Below are 17,144 nucleotides of genomic sequence, written 5' to 3'. Positions count from 1 at the left end.
ACGATCACTCACCTATGAAGTTGAGGTAGCCCTCTCCACCCAGGCCGTGAGTGAGGAGACGGATCATCTTATGCAGCTGGATGCCGCGGTCGATGATGGGTGTCATGGGAATCATGGAGCTCATGTTGGTGTACATCTCCTTGTCCATCAACCAGAAGGCGAGAGTCTTATCCCCAACCAGAGCCTGGGAAGGTGGGTTATGTTTTATGAACCAGCTAGCAGGATAATCCAGACTGTATTGACACTATGAAGTGGGATCTTGTAGAAAATACCCTACCTGATCATGGCTTTCTGCATAGGCTATGCATTTCTCTCCATAGCGTCTGTTGGTCAGTGTGTGGATGATATTGCCCATGTCCCACTCCTCATCCTTTAACTCCTTTAGGATCTACACAGTGACAGAGAGAGGTTATTGGAAAAGTGTATGATAGATGTGTAGCTGAGAGATCCATTCGGGCTCTGACTGATGTCTAAAGCTCAGTATTTCAGTTCTGGCACCCTTTCTACCTTTCTTAAGTTTTCTCTGGGTTACACTTCTTTCTCAGATCAATCTCTGTTTTGACATCTCTATATCCGCACTGTGAGTTATGTCTACCTTTGAATGGCGGTAATGGAGTTTTTAATAACTTCACTACAGCCCATGGGTAGTAAGGCATCAGCTCTCCCCACCTGAGATGGGCAAGGTCAGAGCCTCTCATCCAAACGGGGGATTCAACAATAAATCCAACCATGGAATCAATGCCCTGCCACTGGCCTGCCTAAATGCACACTTCCTGCCGAAGGAGTCATTTTCAGAGGTCAGAAGGAAGCAGGGGGCCACCAAAACATGCATCTTGAGCACAAGTACCCACACAGTGCTGCTATACAGATCTGACCAACCAAAGTTACACAAGTAAACGAGAGCACAGGGCAAAGTAAAGATAAAACACGTAGACTGTAGTGGGCACAGAGACGATTTAATAAACAAGAGAGATGTTAGAAAGCCACAGTATCAATATCACTCCTACATGGGGAAAAAAAGAGAGTTTATGCCCTCCAAGAACCCTTGGTGATAGACATGCAGCCTGTCTGATTGGTGGGGGAGTTGGAGAGCCCATCTCAGTGACAGGCTGAAGTCTGCTCGGTGGAATTTGCTGTGACAGCTGATTGACATGTCAGGAAACCTTTATATTACTCTACAGAGCCATAATCCTCTGAGTAAAGAGAGTAAATTGTGTCGATCAATATGTCTGAGATGAACTGGCTGGTCCACCTAAATAGAGGCGCTCCCACTCTATATATCACCATCTGTTCACATTTACTCTTCCTAACCTTAGCCTTGTGTGGCCATATTAGTCATTGCCAATGCCACCAGAAAACCTCAGCAAGGCACTTCTCATCTACATGTACTACAAATGCCCCGACCTTTTAACTTCCTCTGAGCTCAGCTGCCTCAGATCCTTGAGACACGCTGGCTATCCTTTGGTTTTAGCTCAACATCAAAATGGATCAGGCCCCTGGTGTAAAGGCTAGGCCTGTCACAATAACAACAATATCAACTTAGAGAGCACAGAAAGATGATCGAGGTCATCTCAATATGTACGATACTACCCTTTGTGTTCAATGCATATTTGTTTACATAACAATGTCACTAACATTTTAGCCAACATGATGCCAGAATCAGGGTTTTCCTGACAATGATAAGCATCACAGCCTCAGTTGAAAGAAAACAGAAAAGCCACAATATATACATTTTATTTATTGTTTTTTAATGAATATTTAGGAGGTGTAAATAACATCTGCTTTCATCAGTTAAAACTATATCCTGTGGTACTGTACTGTATGTTGGTGATGTGCAATACAAAAGAATCGCACTATGAGTAGCTACATATACATACATACATACATTATATTTCCTAATAATCAATGCAGGTGAGTCATAAAGACTAGCTTTTTATTCTCAAGAACACTTCTCCTAAATCAAAAGTATCTTGTTACGGTAGAATCAGTGAGTAGCATCATAGACAATATTACAATTGTAATATATGGATAGATTGAATACAAATACACAGTTGAGAATGCAACAGCAGCTGAAAGTAAATAAATCTTCAAAACGCTGCCTTCTTTTTCCCACCAGCTCCAATATAAAAGCTAAACAACTGAATCTGCAGGATATACCCCCGGAGATCATCCCGGCCGCCTCCACATCCACGTACAATCAGACACTTTACACTTCCTTATGAATCATTACAATTCAATTCAACCGCAAAAGTGGTCTGGGACCAATTAATCTGGGAGTGGGACTGTCGGAGCGGAGACAGGAGTGACTGGGTTGACGACTTCCCTACCACCAGCTCACCCACATCAGCCCCGACCAGCCGAGCTTCCTGGCACCACTGACACTCCACTTCATCAATGATAATGAGCAGTGCACAAATCTTACTTTACAAGCCGGCTGTCAGGAGCCAACCAGAGTGCCCAGATTAATTAGGCAGAGCCAGAAATAAAATAAGAAAAAAATCTAGCAGTGCAGGATGAGGTCATCTCACCGCCACCGACATGCTGTGACTGATTCAAGAGGCTCTCTCCTAGCATCACATGGTGCTGGGAGGACTCGGAGGCAGGGATGTGTTTAGTGTAAAGCTCTTGTTTTACATTTGGTGGCTGGCCCATGCATCCTGCATCTCCTGTCTTTGCAAAAACAAATCCTGGTACTGTGTTTGAGTTTGTGTTGCTATGGGGACCTTCTCTCTTCACACATGCAGTATCGCCCCCAGAGATGAGCAGGGAACAAAGGTGTGCAACACTCAATCCTATGGATCAAGATAATGCCTCCCTATCTGTATATTTTCACAGATTTTTGGGAAATTAATGAACATTCTGCCCACGCAAACGTCTCCGCCGGAGGCTTGACTCAGCTGAAAGGCACTCCTCAGCTCACCTCACAGTTTTCCTGTAAAAAGTCTTGCTGAAGAAGGCAACGTCTATATCCCGCAATGCTAGTTAACACCATACAAGGGAGGCCTCAGAGTGCAATTAACTAATAAAATAAAGCAGGATGAAGCTGAAAAGCTGCTGTTAAAGGAGGCGAGAGGAGGGTGACACTGGTCAAGGGGGGTCAAAGAGAGTGGGCGCCCCTTAAAGGCTGCCGATGAAGCCGCTGGCATGTTTACATAAACAAGCTTGAGTCCATCATTGCTTGCCAGCAGCCTGAATTTTATTAAGTCATGTTAATTAAAAGTGTTTCCAGTATGATAGACAGAGTAAAGTATTTGGACCAGAAATGGATTTCCCCCCTGAAACTAATAAGGAGAGAGCTGTGCAGACTGATATTTTCATTCAATTAAAATAAATGGAGGAACAGAAACACAAATCGGGACATTTGACTCGGAGGTCATTCAAGTCGAAGAGCTGAGAGAAGCAGAGCGATGCCGGAGAATTCTCTGCATCGCCTTTTCTTTTTCTAGCCGCGACCAGCAAGCCCTCTACCTCCTCCGCCTCTAATTGTTTCAATTACATCTCAATCTATTGTAGCTGGAGGGAAGGGTGCTTGTTAAATTAGAGGGCTTTTGTAACATTATCCATTAGGAGTGACAGCATTTTATGGTCATAATCAGATCGAATCATCCAAACGTGTGCTGTGCGCCTTATCTGGTCCTCATTAGGATATCTTAATTTTCCACAGCCTGTTGGTCCTAACAGCCTTCTGCAGCCAGTAAATGAGTCATATCAATCAGTCATGCTGAGGACGAAACACAGCGTGAGGCCCCGCTCGAGGAACCGGGAGGGATTCGTTGATGCACATGTGAATCTATAAATAAGCTCACAGCCATGTTGCTCTGTCTCTTTGTCTCTCTTTCCTTCTGTTTCTTCCTGTCTGTCTGTCTGTCTTCCTGAACGCCTGCCCTCCCCGCTCCATGTCTCCTTCTCTGCAACACACCCCTCACTGGAGGCTCCACTTCAGTCCATTCAAATCCCTCCCTAATTGACACTCTGTGAGAAGAGGCAAGGCTAGCCCTGAGTGCACTTCACTGACTATACCAAGGCATGTTCATATGAATGCTTCCCTGCACAGAAATACATGAATTTTGCTGCTCGCTTGCTCTCCCCCAGCTTTACGATTCACGTGATGTCAAGCCTCCTGAGGGAGGCAACAAATGTAATTGAAAAAATGCAACCAGAAGAAGTATCTAAACATATATTGCATTGCAAGCAATATTGTTTGAAAAGTTAAAGCAGCAACAACCTCTCCAGAGGCGTCCTGAGGATAATCCTGTGAAACCTTTGGTTACCGTGGAGGAGGCTGCGTCTCAGCGGTGCAGCACTGCCTGTCGCACAGCTATTGCAGGCATCGCCGAGGAAGGTCAAGTCTGGGACTATCTCTCTCTCTCTCCCCCACACTCCCTTCCTCTGCCCCTCGCCTCTCCTCCCTCCTTCCTCGCAACTGAGTAAAACCCACCGCTGTGAGAGACAGACTTGATTAACGATGCATAGACTTCCCCCATCGAGAAACACAAGAAACTGTAGTGCAAGAGGATGCATGCAGCGCCGAGGTCACACACTCTGCTTTGCTTTTCACCAAAATATGAGTAAATATAACTTTCACTGTGGGGCAGTGGATAAAAAGGTACAGCTTTACATGAATCTTAATACAGATAACCGAGGTATTCTACAGACTGCATTTTCCTTCAAACATCAAAAAAGGAAAGTCCTGTTCATGTTCTAAACACACACACACACACACACCCAAACATGCACACACACATACACAGAGAAAAGCAAGGCACGAAACAATCCACATTCCAGCCAACCCAAACAGACAGACACGTCCCTAGAGATAACCTGCTGCCTGTCTGTTTTCCTACAAATGTACTTTCTAAAGTAATATTTGCTGATTTCACAAACACTGTGGCACACCGACTCTGAATGACTGGCATTTTCTTTACTAATACAGGCTTTGAGGAAACACCAATGGGATCAAAAAATAAATTATGAGTTATGTACTGATCCAAAGTACAGTAAATCTATCCAAGTCCTCCAGAAGAGGCAAACACTGCAGCAAAACAAGGTTGAGAGAAGCTTTCTGAGAGCAAGGCTGCATATATTTGACAGCATGTTGGTGCCATCAGAACAGACAGCAGCTCTCAGATAAAGAAATATATAATAACCTTCATCTATCTTTGGATGGACGGCTGGATATGCATGCACTTTTCCTGTGCTACTTGGAATCGACATCATACCGTTATGGACTTTCATACCTGCTGGCTGCACAGTTATAAACAATGTTTTCCCATTGTGGGCCATTAAGTACTTTCACAGTGGCAGTTTGGGCTGAAGTGGTGAGCTAAAGGGTGCTTCAACAGTTGTTGTGGAAGGATGGAGAATATTTGGCGCCCAGAATTTCCCATCCAGTCTGAAGCAGCACTGGGTGGCAACACATCACTCAATGTTCTCATTACGTTTCCTGGTTATGATTAGTCTTTTAGTACTGATATTAAATCATACATTTTTTAGATACTCTGCTATACAAGTTACAGTACTTATTATCATCTTACCTAAAGAGTGTATCAGACTGAGGTTAAATTATCTCAAGATGGTCCCATCACTATCGCTATGTTAATTTTCTCACAATTTGTTGGGCCTGATAATGATGTATCTTATATATTTAATCTGGGATCACAGCTCCATAGATTTTAAAGTTGTACATAACCTGCATCTATAATTCTTAGGATTAGGGTTTATAGGTTTATAGTGGAAAACAATTAAATCCCCCATAATTAAGAGTAAGAACGTTTAAGTCCACCATGTTTGCCCAAATAAAATGGTGATGCTTTTGAAAAATTAAATACAAAGAGCAATGAGAATGTTTTTTTTCTCAAATGATATATAGCTGTTTACTAAAGCCACATTACAATGGTTTCTGTATTTATATTTAAAGTTACCAAGGTTACCATTTTGACTTACCATTTATTTTGAGCAACTGTTCTCAGCATGGAAGCTGTCTTTTTCTTGGTGTTTTTCAGGATGTTTCTGTGTTTGAGTGTGAACAAATTAGCTAGGTTTTGTCTGGAAGAGAGCAGAGCAAAGAGCTGCACCTTATGCTGTATGACATGACTGATGTTAACCTTGAGGAAACATGGAAAACAAGAAAAACTCTGACAGTAGGCAAGAAAGCTGGTCCGCCCAAAATGGTATTTACTCAAAAGACTTCCCTCGTCCAAACAGACTTTTTCTCAGTACAATATGTCCAAAACTAAATCATATACAACGTGGTTAATGTGTTGAATAATTTTTACTCTGCCAAAGAAACAGACGAGATGGCAAGGTCATTTGAAAGAGTAAAAACACTAAAGCAAGAGTGTGGTGCCCTCTCCCTACCTCAGTTTAAACCTTTTTTTTCTATTTCATCTCCATATCCCATTTTTAGCTGAAGCTTGTCCAATTCCGCCTCAGGTTTTCAAAGTCATATTTCATCTTTTAGTAGAGCAATGATGTCTCTTTGTAGACCAACATGACAAAACTACATTACAGTTTCCATTATGTTTTGCATTGACGACAGTAAATAAAGACTGATACACACATTTGTTTATCAATTTGTTTCATCTTCACAAATGAACACATATATGCACCATATTTGAGACTAACACACAAATAACACTGTAGTTTAAGTTTTAAAATTCATCGAAGCTTGAAAAAGCATCAGAGATCTTGTGAGGAAATTTGCCCCTCAATGAATGTCTGGATTTTAGGACTATAAACTGTCATGCTCTATTGCCGTTTCATGAAATTTATTCATGGAAATTTCCAATCATTTCAATTTAAAATTATATTTTTTATATTTCTTCACAGCTTACTGTCCCCAGTGTTGGAGTGAAAATAATTGACCCTTTTCTTCTTGAATTCATTATGGCTGAAATTATCCCATGTACTTGCGAATGAGTGGAGGCTGATAAACCGGCTGGGATGAGGGTTTGTTGTTATGAAAGCAGTGTCTCTGATCTGCAACTATTCAGATTGTCTAACTGGTTGGGAAAATTAACAGAGCATTGAATTCAAACAGCAAAATAACCTTTGCTTTGACATCATGTAAAGCTACCCCAAGGACAGACATTTCAGACTGAATAATGAATCAAAGCGAAATGTAAAGGTGACTGCCAGCCTATTCAAATGCTACACTTAAGAAAGAAAAAAAGCTCACAAAAGAATTTTCAGCTTGGATCAGTGACTAGATGACCTTTAAGTTAACACAATGAAAGCTTGTCTTTCTTTTGATTTTATTGCTTTTATTTTCAGTAACAATTATGTCCATCATTTATTCATAACACTGTGTTTGAGGGGATAAATAATGACCTTCCCGTTCGCACAGCAAGTAGGATTAAGGAGGAGAAAAAAAGAAAAATAAATTAGCACTGCTTTAGAAAAAGCACAAAGACCTTCCTCGGTTTGATGAAAAAAAAAACGCTTTCAAATAACGCCTTAAAAAGGTCAAGAAAATTAATGTGACCTGTTTACTGTACATTTGGAAATGATCTCAATGTCAACGTGACATTATGATTGAATAAATATATATTTTGTTATGTTTCACAAGAATAAATTACTGTTAACTAAAAGAAAAATCAACATTTATCATCACTTTAATCCTTCTAGTCTGTTTAGAGCATTGCTTAATAAAAAGTATGAATAAAATAAGTGATGAAAATGTTAATGTTATTCTACTCTGTTTTATTTTATTCTAAGCTTGTAAGAGCTGAACATTACACGCTTCAGGGAGATTTTTAACCTCAGAATATTTTGTTGAATTGTAATAATGTGCATTGTGCAGGCCAATATATTTTTTTATGGCACTGAATGTTGTATAGTATAGTAACTACAGACAAGAACCCTTCTAATAAGCATTTGAGGTGTACCCTAAACTTTCAGAAGTCAGTTGATAATGTTTGTATTATTTCCCCCTAGGTGTGTTGCATCTACTCTTCAGGTGAATTACGTCCCTTCAAGTTACACCGGAGCACACTAAGCACACTCCTCCAGGAAAATACAGGGCAAGATCCTTGTGTCACTATATTGCTACACAAGTTTTACACTTGAAAGCCTCTTAAAAGACTCAAAAGCTTAGCAACAGGCTCAGCTGTAATATAGCACAAGACTGTTTAATGCCTCCTAACATGCCCTGTCACTCCCTTTGTCTTTCATCCCGGTTTTGAGCTGCTTTCAGTTTCCTCTCTACTGTATTTGCTGCTCATACAGAAGTTTCTGTGAGAGCAGAGGCCTACAGTGTCTGTGAATGTTGCTGGGGAGAAAAAATAAACAGTGAGGGCATGAAAAAAAAGAGGTAGATTAAAAAGAAGTAAATCATCTTACCTGAATCCACTTGTCAGGAATGGCCATACCCAGTCGGTAATCAAAACCAAGTCCTCCCTCCTCCACACCTCTGCAGAGAGCAGGCATCCCCGACACATCCTGCAGAGAAGTCACACTATTTCATATCACATTTTCCCTTTGTGTGCACAGGTTTCTTTCCCAGAGGCCAGCCAAGATCACATCAATATCACTCCACGACTCACATATTAAGGGCTGAAAATCCTACACCACGGGCCAAAATAAGAGTGACATCCCATTTCCTTTTGCATTACTCCTTAATTACACCAATGAATATGTAAGTAAGCTATGCCTAACTAATAAGCGCTTTTAATTAACAATAGCTGTGGGCAGTGTCATTGCAGAGTAAGTGGATGCTGAAGGTGTGTTGTAGAGTGTGTTTTTACCTCTGCAACAGTGATGCAGTCAGGATAAAGGGTATGAAGAATGTGATTGGCAAGCATCAGGTAAACCAAAGCGTCTTCATCCACCTGTAGGCCAAAGTACTCACTGTAGTCCCCTGAGAAGCCGACGCCTGAGGAGTAAACACCCACACAGTCAGCACTCATCATGTTCTCCACCCAGACTTCTAAAATCCTTCAACCCTCAGTTTTTAAGTGCTGCTACTGTTTCATATCTTTCTTTCCTAACAGTCCTTAACATTGAGATTAGTTTTGACTGTTCCTTTTCAGGTTATTCAGTTTAGAAACTAGTACTTTTGAGACTTTTGTCATTTAATCATCACCTGCTCACAAGTACATCAGCTACACAGTAAGATGACACTTAAGTGATTGTAAAGTGGCACCTACAGTACTTATATGATATTCATAGAGAGTTATAATAACATAATACACATATTACAGACTTCACAGATTCTCTGTGTAAAGTTTAGATTTGTGTGTGTGTGTGTGTGTGTGTGTGTGTGTGAGTGTGTTGTTTGTTTATCTTCAGCCCCCTGATTAAATTACAATTGTATTTTGTTTGTGTAATTAGATTTGAAGATTTCTAAACTTAACTTTCAACTCAACTTCATTTGTAAAGCACTTTAAAACAACCACAGCTGCAACTAAGTGCTGTACATAAACAAAAAGAACAAGAACAATAAAATAAATAAAACAGGAATAAACAATAAAATAATAATTAAAAAACAATAAATAAAAGCAAACCATAGAGCGCTAAAAACAAGAGCAGATGCTCATGCGTGGTTGAAAGCCAAGGAATAAAAATAGGTTTTAAGATGAGTTTTAAAAATGGACAGTGTGGAGGCTTGTCTCATTCAGAAGAACATTCAGTCACCAAAATACATTGTGTGCATGCCGAAGGCCTGGCCAACATGTTGAGTGTATTTCCTTACTCACAAAATAATTGCAAACCTGAATATTTAACATGTTTACATCTGTGTTAACATTAACAAATGGCCTTTTGCTTGCATCTTGTGAACAATTAAACAGCAAGTAATTGTTGCTTGATTTAACTGGTTCTCCTCACTGGATAATTGTTAACATCCATCCAGTCAGACACATCATAGTGTGTCATATTAGTCACTTTAGTCAGAGGGTTGACTTCATTTGAATATCAGAATAGAATATTTTTTGTCAACCAATCAGGCTGCAGTATAGTGACTGTTCTGCATGTGAGAACTTGTTTTTTTTGTCTTCCTTCCAATTATATTTATTTATGCAACATCCTTTGGAAAATGTTTTTTTATCCCAAGCTTTGTGATCATTTTCATGCTAATTCATTAAGCAACAGTTGTAGCCTTATGTTTTTCAATTGAAATGAGCTTTTGAGATCAGAAATTTCACCACATGACGGTTGGGATCAGTCATGCCTCTCAACAAAAGTCTGTGGTTCATACTGCACTGTGGGTTTCAAAGGAGAGGAGGATGACATGCTTTACTCACACTAGCCAGTCCTGAAATAAGAGATGCACACAAACCAGCCTTACCGATGCCATGGTGATGGTACAGCATTGAGGTAATGCCATCAAATCTGAAGCCGTCAAAGCAGTACTCGTCCATCCACCAGCGCAGGTTTGACAGGAGGAACCGCAGCACTTCCCAGCTAGCAAAACAAACACACACACACACACACACACACACACAGACACACACAGACACACACACAGACACACACACACACACACACACACACACACAAGGTCAGATAAACAAGAAGCTGTGAATTATTCACACATCTCATCATGCACTTTAGGCACCAGAGATTAATTTTCACCGCTACAGGACATTCACATATTGATAACCAGAGCTCCATTATGTTGAAGACGGAGTGTCAGTGACAGGAGATGGCGTTTTCATTAACTACACCGTAGAGGGGACGCCGTCTTTCACGTATCCAGTTGTCAGGATGAGAAATCAGCGGCTTACAATTGACAGTGAACTTCTCTGATTTCCATTAGACCACTTGCATGACCAGTGGGCAAGCGTTTAGTATAGCCAGGCCTGTCTCGGTGTATTTGAACTGATAGGATTTCATGCTACACTTGGGTAAACAAACACCATGCAGGAGGATTGGGTTTCCTCTCCTGAGGATGAAATAAATCATATGCTTCTACTCGCTTTGGCATCCATCTTACAAGCTCCTCTGTCCTACAAGCAGGAGGGCAAATACTCTAGAAAAGAAATGGGTGAATCCAGCAAACTGTCTGAATAGGAAAGGGTTTTGTTGTCCGTAGTGTACAACGAAGCATGCAAATGTTCTCTACACCTGTTGGCTGGACTGTGTTGGTGGAGGCTGGAGGAGGTGGATTCCATAAATGGCCGCGGCCCCCGTTCCTGACTGAGCGATGGGAGAGTCATCTGGATCTGAGCAGCCACTCAAGGCAAAGTAGTACACTAGGCACCTCACCTCTTCTCATTCAGTGGCGTGTTGCCATGGAAACGTCAGTTAAAACTCAAGATTTGGTTGTCTCTATGCGGTGTGCGTAATGAGCACCAAATAAAACATTGTACACATGGATGCTATGCTCGAAAGCAGAAGTAAAGTGCGGTGGATGTGAGGGGAATGACACATTCATGACACTGATTAAATGTGAATCGCTGCCTCTGGCTGAAACTCACAACTCAGATGCTCTCTGTACACTCAGCTCTAACAATGCTTGTAATGATATGTGTCTAGTGTAGCTGGTTGTTACCATACCTAGAGACATAATATATGTCCTATTTATGTACTACAGGCCATACCATAGAGAGCCAGTCTATCTACAGCACTTGGTTTTATGACCTTTCATGGCTTTAAATAAATTCATCAACAATTTACTTATTAGACTTCTAAAAACCTGTAGCTCCCTTAACAATAGAATATAACAGAATGTCAAGTAAAGTCATTCTAGCAATGGTCTTGTGCTTGTGGGAAATGATGTTCATTAAATGCACTAAAAACAGAAACATATAAATATTTACCTTCCCTGTCTAGACAAATGCAATGACAAACAAAACATGCTGTTGAGCAAAGTTGTACGGTAAGTTTTAGTCATTTGCATAATTAAAAATGTAAATGTGATATTGAATGAGGTTTTCCTACTCCTGGAATTTAACTGAGAAGTTCTGATTTCCCTTCTGGTCTCTCGGAGCAGTAACACGATTCACACCCTGAATTAGAAAAGTTAGACACTGAATTTCATTTGAGGTTTTTTTTCCAGTTGTGACACCACACTGAGGGGCAGTTCAACATTTTTTGCTTCAATGATGCAATTTCAACATGTCAGAAAGTTGGTGAAGCAGCGAGGAGTCCCAGATTCATGCTTCAACAGTGCTCCAATAACATCTCAAACTACAAAAATCCATCCAAACACGAGACAATTCTTGTTCTCAATAATACCTCCTTCTTTAATCTTGTAATTGATTCATTCCCTGAATGTTCCCACACTAAAAGCTGAGGATTACATCCTCTATGGCAAAAGACAAATCCCACATATTTTGGACAAGTAAGCCATGACACAAAAATACATTTAAATGGTTTGCCTTCTGTGCTCCATTCCTCGGGGATGACCAACCTCTGCACTGTTTGACAGGTGTGAAGCTGCATGTTACATCGGCGCTTCCTCCTTCCCTTGAGGAAGAGCACAAGGGAGCCTGGTATGATCCGATATAGCAGCCTGGCTGGGTGGTCACGCAGACCCTGTGATAAATAGATTAGGTCCTCCACTCCACTGCGCAGAGCCAACAAAGGCTCAGACACAATGTATCCTCACGGGATGGAGATAATAGCCAGTGAGAGCCAGAGGCCCAAGATGAAACCATACTGCCACATTAGGAGCCACAATGCCATTCATCATCAAGTCCAATTACAGTGGGAAAGTTAGATCTCTATACCCGATGCAATACACCGCTTATCTATGCAGTTCAATGAACTTATCACTGGGCCAGTGGTGTTAATACAAAAGCAAATTGCATATTACACTGTCCTCATGCTAACGCTCAGCAACAACTGTGAAACCTGGTTAGTGAACACTAATAGAGTAAGGCTCTAATCTTGCTGCTTGTAGAGTACGATAAGGCAATTTATCATATGTGCTGTTGTTTCACCTGCAAGAACACAAAGTCACTTACAAGTCAATTCAAATAACAGACTTTATTTCACATCAGTTTCATGCTTAGTTGCTCCTTATCAGAGCTTATTTCCTCCTGCTGCTCAACATGACTGTGACCCATATTATGGTATTTGTGTTCTGTTGCGAGCGGAGCAGATATCGAAACATGCTGCGTTTCAAGAAGTCAATTTTGCATAAGGGGTCAAGGCAACTTGTCATGATGGCAGAGAGAAAGATTTAAGTCCCTGTTTTCACAACATCACAGGTAAGCTGCAGATAAGACCAAATAAATTTAAGAAGCTGACAGGTCATTCCACGAGAAGTGTGATGCTCAAACAACGATGCTCGACAGCCTGATGGATGGCGTGCATTTGTTGGACCAAAAAGGACAAATAAGGTGCCTCATTTAACGCATTTCAAACTTTTCTCCAATCCCTGAAGCCATTAATGCATCCAGGACAGAGAAATTGACAGGAGTGACATCTGCAATAAATTCACATTTCTTGGTTGTGGCTTGATTTATTTATTTATTCCATCATGGATTTATTCATCCAGCATGTGGGTACATTAAATGCACATATGCATCACAGATTCTTGAATGACATGACATGCTAATGTTGTATAATGTGTTTTTATATTATTTTTCTGACTAAAAGGTAGATATTTTAATGTTAAGTTGCCACATATCCTTTCATCACAATCCAGCAAAACAGGGTTTATCGGAAATGTGTGACTTAAAATACAATTATGGGCTCTGTGCTGGACACATATAAGAAATATGTCTTTATACTTCGCACCACAATGTTAAGCAGCCCTCCAGGCAGTCTGGTGATGCTGGCTGCCTCGCAGGGTAAACTCTCATCTAGCTGCCTGACAGACTGTCCCCGTATTGCTGTGCTTTGTGTCAGATATCTGCCATTTGTCTGGCATTCTTGAGGCTGCCTGGCAGCTAGCTGCTTTTGCTTGGCATCCTGGGAGGGATATTCTGCTGCCTGTGAGACTGTTTGTATGTTTAGCAACCTGTAATTAGTATCACCTTGTACTTGCTGCCTTTCAGAATTCAATTGCAGTGTGGCAGGCCAATTCTGCGCCATTGGAGTTTTCTCTTGCGGACCATATTTTAGCATTGGCTGAATGTCTCTGTAGTGGTATGTTCTCATGAATAATCACTAGGTTTTTTAAATGGTATGACGATTTTAACAAAAGAAAATCATGTAAATTATAGGTGTGTCTCCAGAATCATAGCTGGACAGTAAGCTAATATATTACCATCAAGTGTTGCAATGTACTAACTACTTGGCATTAGGTAAAACAGTCTCCGGGTTGGGGAAGTAGAAGTGGGGGATGGCGAGCTACAGCTGGCACCGTTCCCTTATTATTGGTTAGTATGGAACCCTGGCCAGTCACAAAATAGTTTTCCAGCTCAGTTTCATTGTAAATGAAACACTCAAATGCAAAATAGTACAAAGCTAAGAAACTGTTGAATGCTGAGTAAATTATCATGTCTCAGTGTCAAGTGAAAGCGCCACATTGATTCTGAATGAGAAAATGACTCAACTTTGGCTCCTAATGATCCAAGTTCATTGCCTCATAATTCAATATACTGAAAGCACTCAAAAATGTATTTTCTCTGCAATCTACAGTCTTTTGAATGTGTTTGAGATTAATTATTTCAATTCACAAGAGGGTGACTTGCGAACAGAGAGCACACATTAGTACCATGGAATTTTTTGCTATTTGTGAGAGATAGTTTTAAGGAGCTAAGGGGCATGAAGGTGCAAAGACGCTATGTTCCTACCCACTGGCTCCATCAGAGACCTGCTGGAAGCACACAGGCAGCTCCAACCAGCCACCATGCACACCTACAGCTAAGCTGAGCTCATTAGCTGGAGCTCACCAGAGGGGAAAAACAGCTTTTCCCCTCGCTGTGTGACTTGATGGGGCAGGGGAAATAACTCAGGGGTACTAAATACTTAAATGACTGAATCTGAACTGAGTTGACATTTTTAAGTGCGAGTTTATTGATTGATCAGACAGTAGCCAGTCCCCAGCTATACTTCAAAGTTGGCCCAAGTATGTAAAAACATAAATGCTCCAAAGGGAGGAGATCGATGTATTTTCCAGTTTCTTTTGTTATGGTTTCTGCTCTGTTTCTTTAAAATAAAAACCTGTCATTTATCAGCAGGATGATTCTTTGCTTCCCTACATGCCTCCCCTTGTGTACAGTTACTCTTATTTTAGAATTTCACAATGTAAAGTCTGTTTAGCTGACACACTGAAGGTCCAACAGCTGATAATAGAGATGGAAACAGATCTCAAACTGCCGAAAGTCACACCTAGAAAAATATATATCTGTTCCATAATTTGTCCAATTTAAAAAAAAACAACAAGATGTATAACTGTAATGTGAAACAAAGAGTAAAGTATTATACATGACAGAAGCGTGTAGTAATGAAACCTATAAGCCTACTTTTATGGAAGTAACCAGGGGGTTACATGGGTTTAAAAAAAAAACCTTGATCAGTGGATTTAGCACTATATTATACATCAGAGAACCTAAATTATTTAATTCTGCTTTATTTGAGCTCTCATACAGTAAAATATACTTACAATCTAAGCAGTGCTAATCTCATTCAGTGTGTTCTATAAACTAGCTTTTGTCCTCATTCATTTAGGATCAACAGCGGCACAAAAGCACAGAAATATCCGGTATTTATATTGCCCATCCACACATCATTAACTAATATTTGAACGGAATAAAAAGACACGCATAGAATAATCTTGTCAAAGAGAGAATTATTGCTCCTTGGTCCTCAAACACAGGGCCGATCTCTCAGCATGAGAACATGGAGAAGAGTTAAAAAGAGTCTTTAAAAGCCTGGCCCTGGGCCTATTTTTCATATCTTTAGAATTCACACAAAGATTGATGAAAAATGGATGCAAATGATCCTGAGAGAGGTGGGGGGATTACAGAACAAGCTCACATCAAGCTTCTTAGAACTCTCACATCTGAAGGCCCTGATCTGAAAAAAGGCTCCGCTTCTGTGGCTGCCAACCCCCTACACGCCGAACCATGGGCTCCATTCACTTGGTCCCCGTCTCAAGGTGACTTTGGTGTCTTTCAAAAAGGTTTATGAAGGAAATAACCGCTAACAAATAATGCAGATCGACCCTTATTTGTTACTTATCACAATAAGAACAGAAAAGTGTTCAGTGCATCACCTTGTACATTCAAACACCGTATATCCTGATTAGTTTAAGTTTTAAAAGTTTGATTTGTCAATTGATGTACAAGCAAAATATCTTTTGATATTTCAAGGGCATTTGGAATATCTCAGCTCAAAGCACAGGTTCAAGTGATGAATGTATTACCTTTCCCTCCATTATAGTCAAAATATTCATCTAATTCAACTATTTAGAAAGCAGAAATGCAAGCCACTTCATAAAAGAAATGCCAAGAACCTCCTGACAGTTAGTACACCGGCTAGTGTCAGCAAGGGCAAAAATCTGCAGTATTTGTCCTCAAATGTAGACGCATATGACTCAGAGGCAACTAAAGCCAACAATTGGAGCAGGCTTGTATCTAAACAGCATTCTCTCCAGACTGAGCTGAATGTTTTATGAGGAAAAGTTGAAGGGAAAAATACAAACTAAAAACAGGTGCTTTTTGATAAAGATGCAGAAGTGAGAGCAGAGCAGAAGAGGCAGCTCCGTGGAAAATATATCTTTGCCCTGATAGCCGGTATCAGTCAACTTCTGTCAACCTAATAAGAACATCATGGTCGGACTGTGATGGCTGATAGCAAGGCTGCTTGATTAAAAACAGGCTGTGTTTCACACTAGGATCGCAGCAAGCCTCTGAGGTTCATTTCCTTCCAAAGGGAGTAGCAGAAAAGCTTGACACAAATGACACGTCCAAACAACCTGTGAGAGGCAGAGAAGACAAATGAACTGGCGATGACATTGCAGAGCTCCTTTGGGCTTTTACAAATGACTCCTCATATGCCTCCCAGTCGTGGCATATGTCTGCTCCAGGTCTAATGAGTGCTTTGGATATGAGGAGAGTTCAATAAGTGATGAAAGAAGAACCTTGTTCTCTTATTATAGCCCCCATGTCTGACACTAAACATTGTATAATGTATTGGAAACTGCTGCACACAGGCACACACTTATTAAAAGTGAGTTCAAAAAAAGCATTTGATAGACTCAACAGTGCCTGCTCCTCTTTAATGTGCACTGGGATCACATTCTGGGT

At 40.7% G+C, this 17,144-nt stretch overlaps 1 protein-coding gene across 1 annotated transcript in view; it reads right to left on the bottom strand.

Annotated features, from left to right (window-relative positions):
* The window catches only part of gbe1b (glucan (1,4-alpha-), branching enzyme 1b), an 82,333-nt gene that overhangs the window by 38,933 nt on the left and 26,256 nt on the right, over nucleotides 1–17,144 (bottom strand). Inside the window, exons 8-12 of the mRNA XM_059330989.1 lie at nucleotides 10,286–10,401; nucleotides 8,745–8,872; nucleotides 8,341–8,439; nucleotides 278–388; nucleotides 13–184 (exon numbers count right to left, since the gene is read on the bottom strand). Of these exons, the coding sequence (XP_059186972.1) occupies nucleotides 13–184; nucleotides 278–388; nucleotides 8,341–8,439; nucleotides 8,745–8,872; nucleotides 10,286–10,401 (626 nt within the window). The remainder of the gene's footprint in view (nucleotides 1–12; nucleotides 185–277; nucleotides 389–8,340; nucleotides 8,440–8,744; nucleotides 8,873–10,285; nucleotides 10,402–17,144) is intronic.

This window comes from Centropristis striata, chromosome 4 (genome assembly GCF_030273125.1).
Source record: "Centropristis striata isolate RG_2023a ecotype Rhode Island chromosome 4, C.striata_1.0, whole genome shotgun sequence".
Classification (NCBI taxonomy): Eukaryota; Metazoa; Chordata; class Actinopteri; order Perciformes; family Serranidae; genus Centropristis; species Centropristis striata.
Note: the sequence above shows the minus strand (reverse complement) of the source record. Positions and strands in the feature narration are given on the sequence as shown.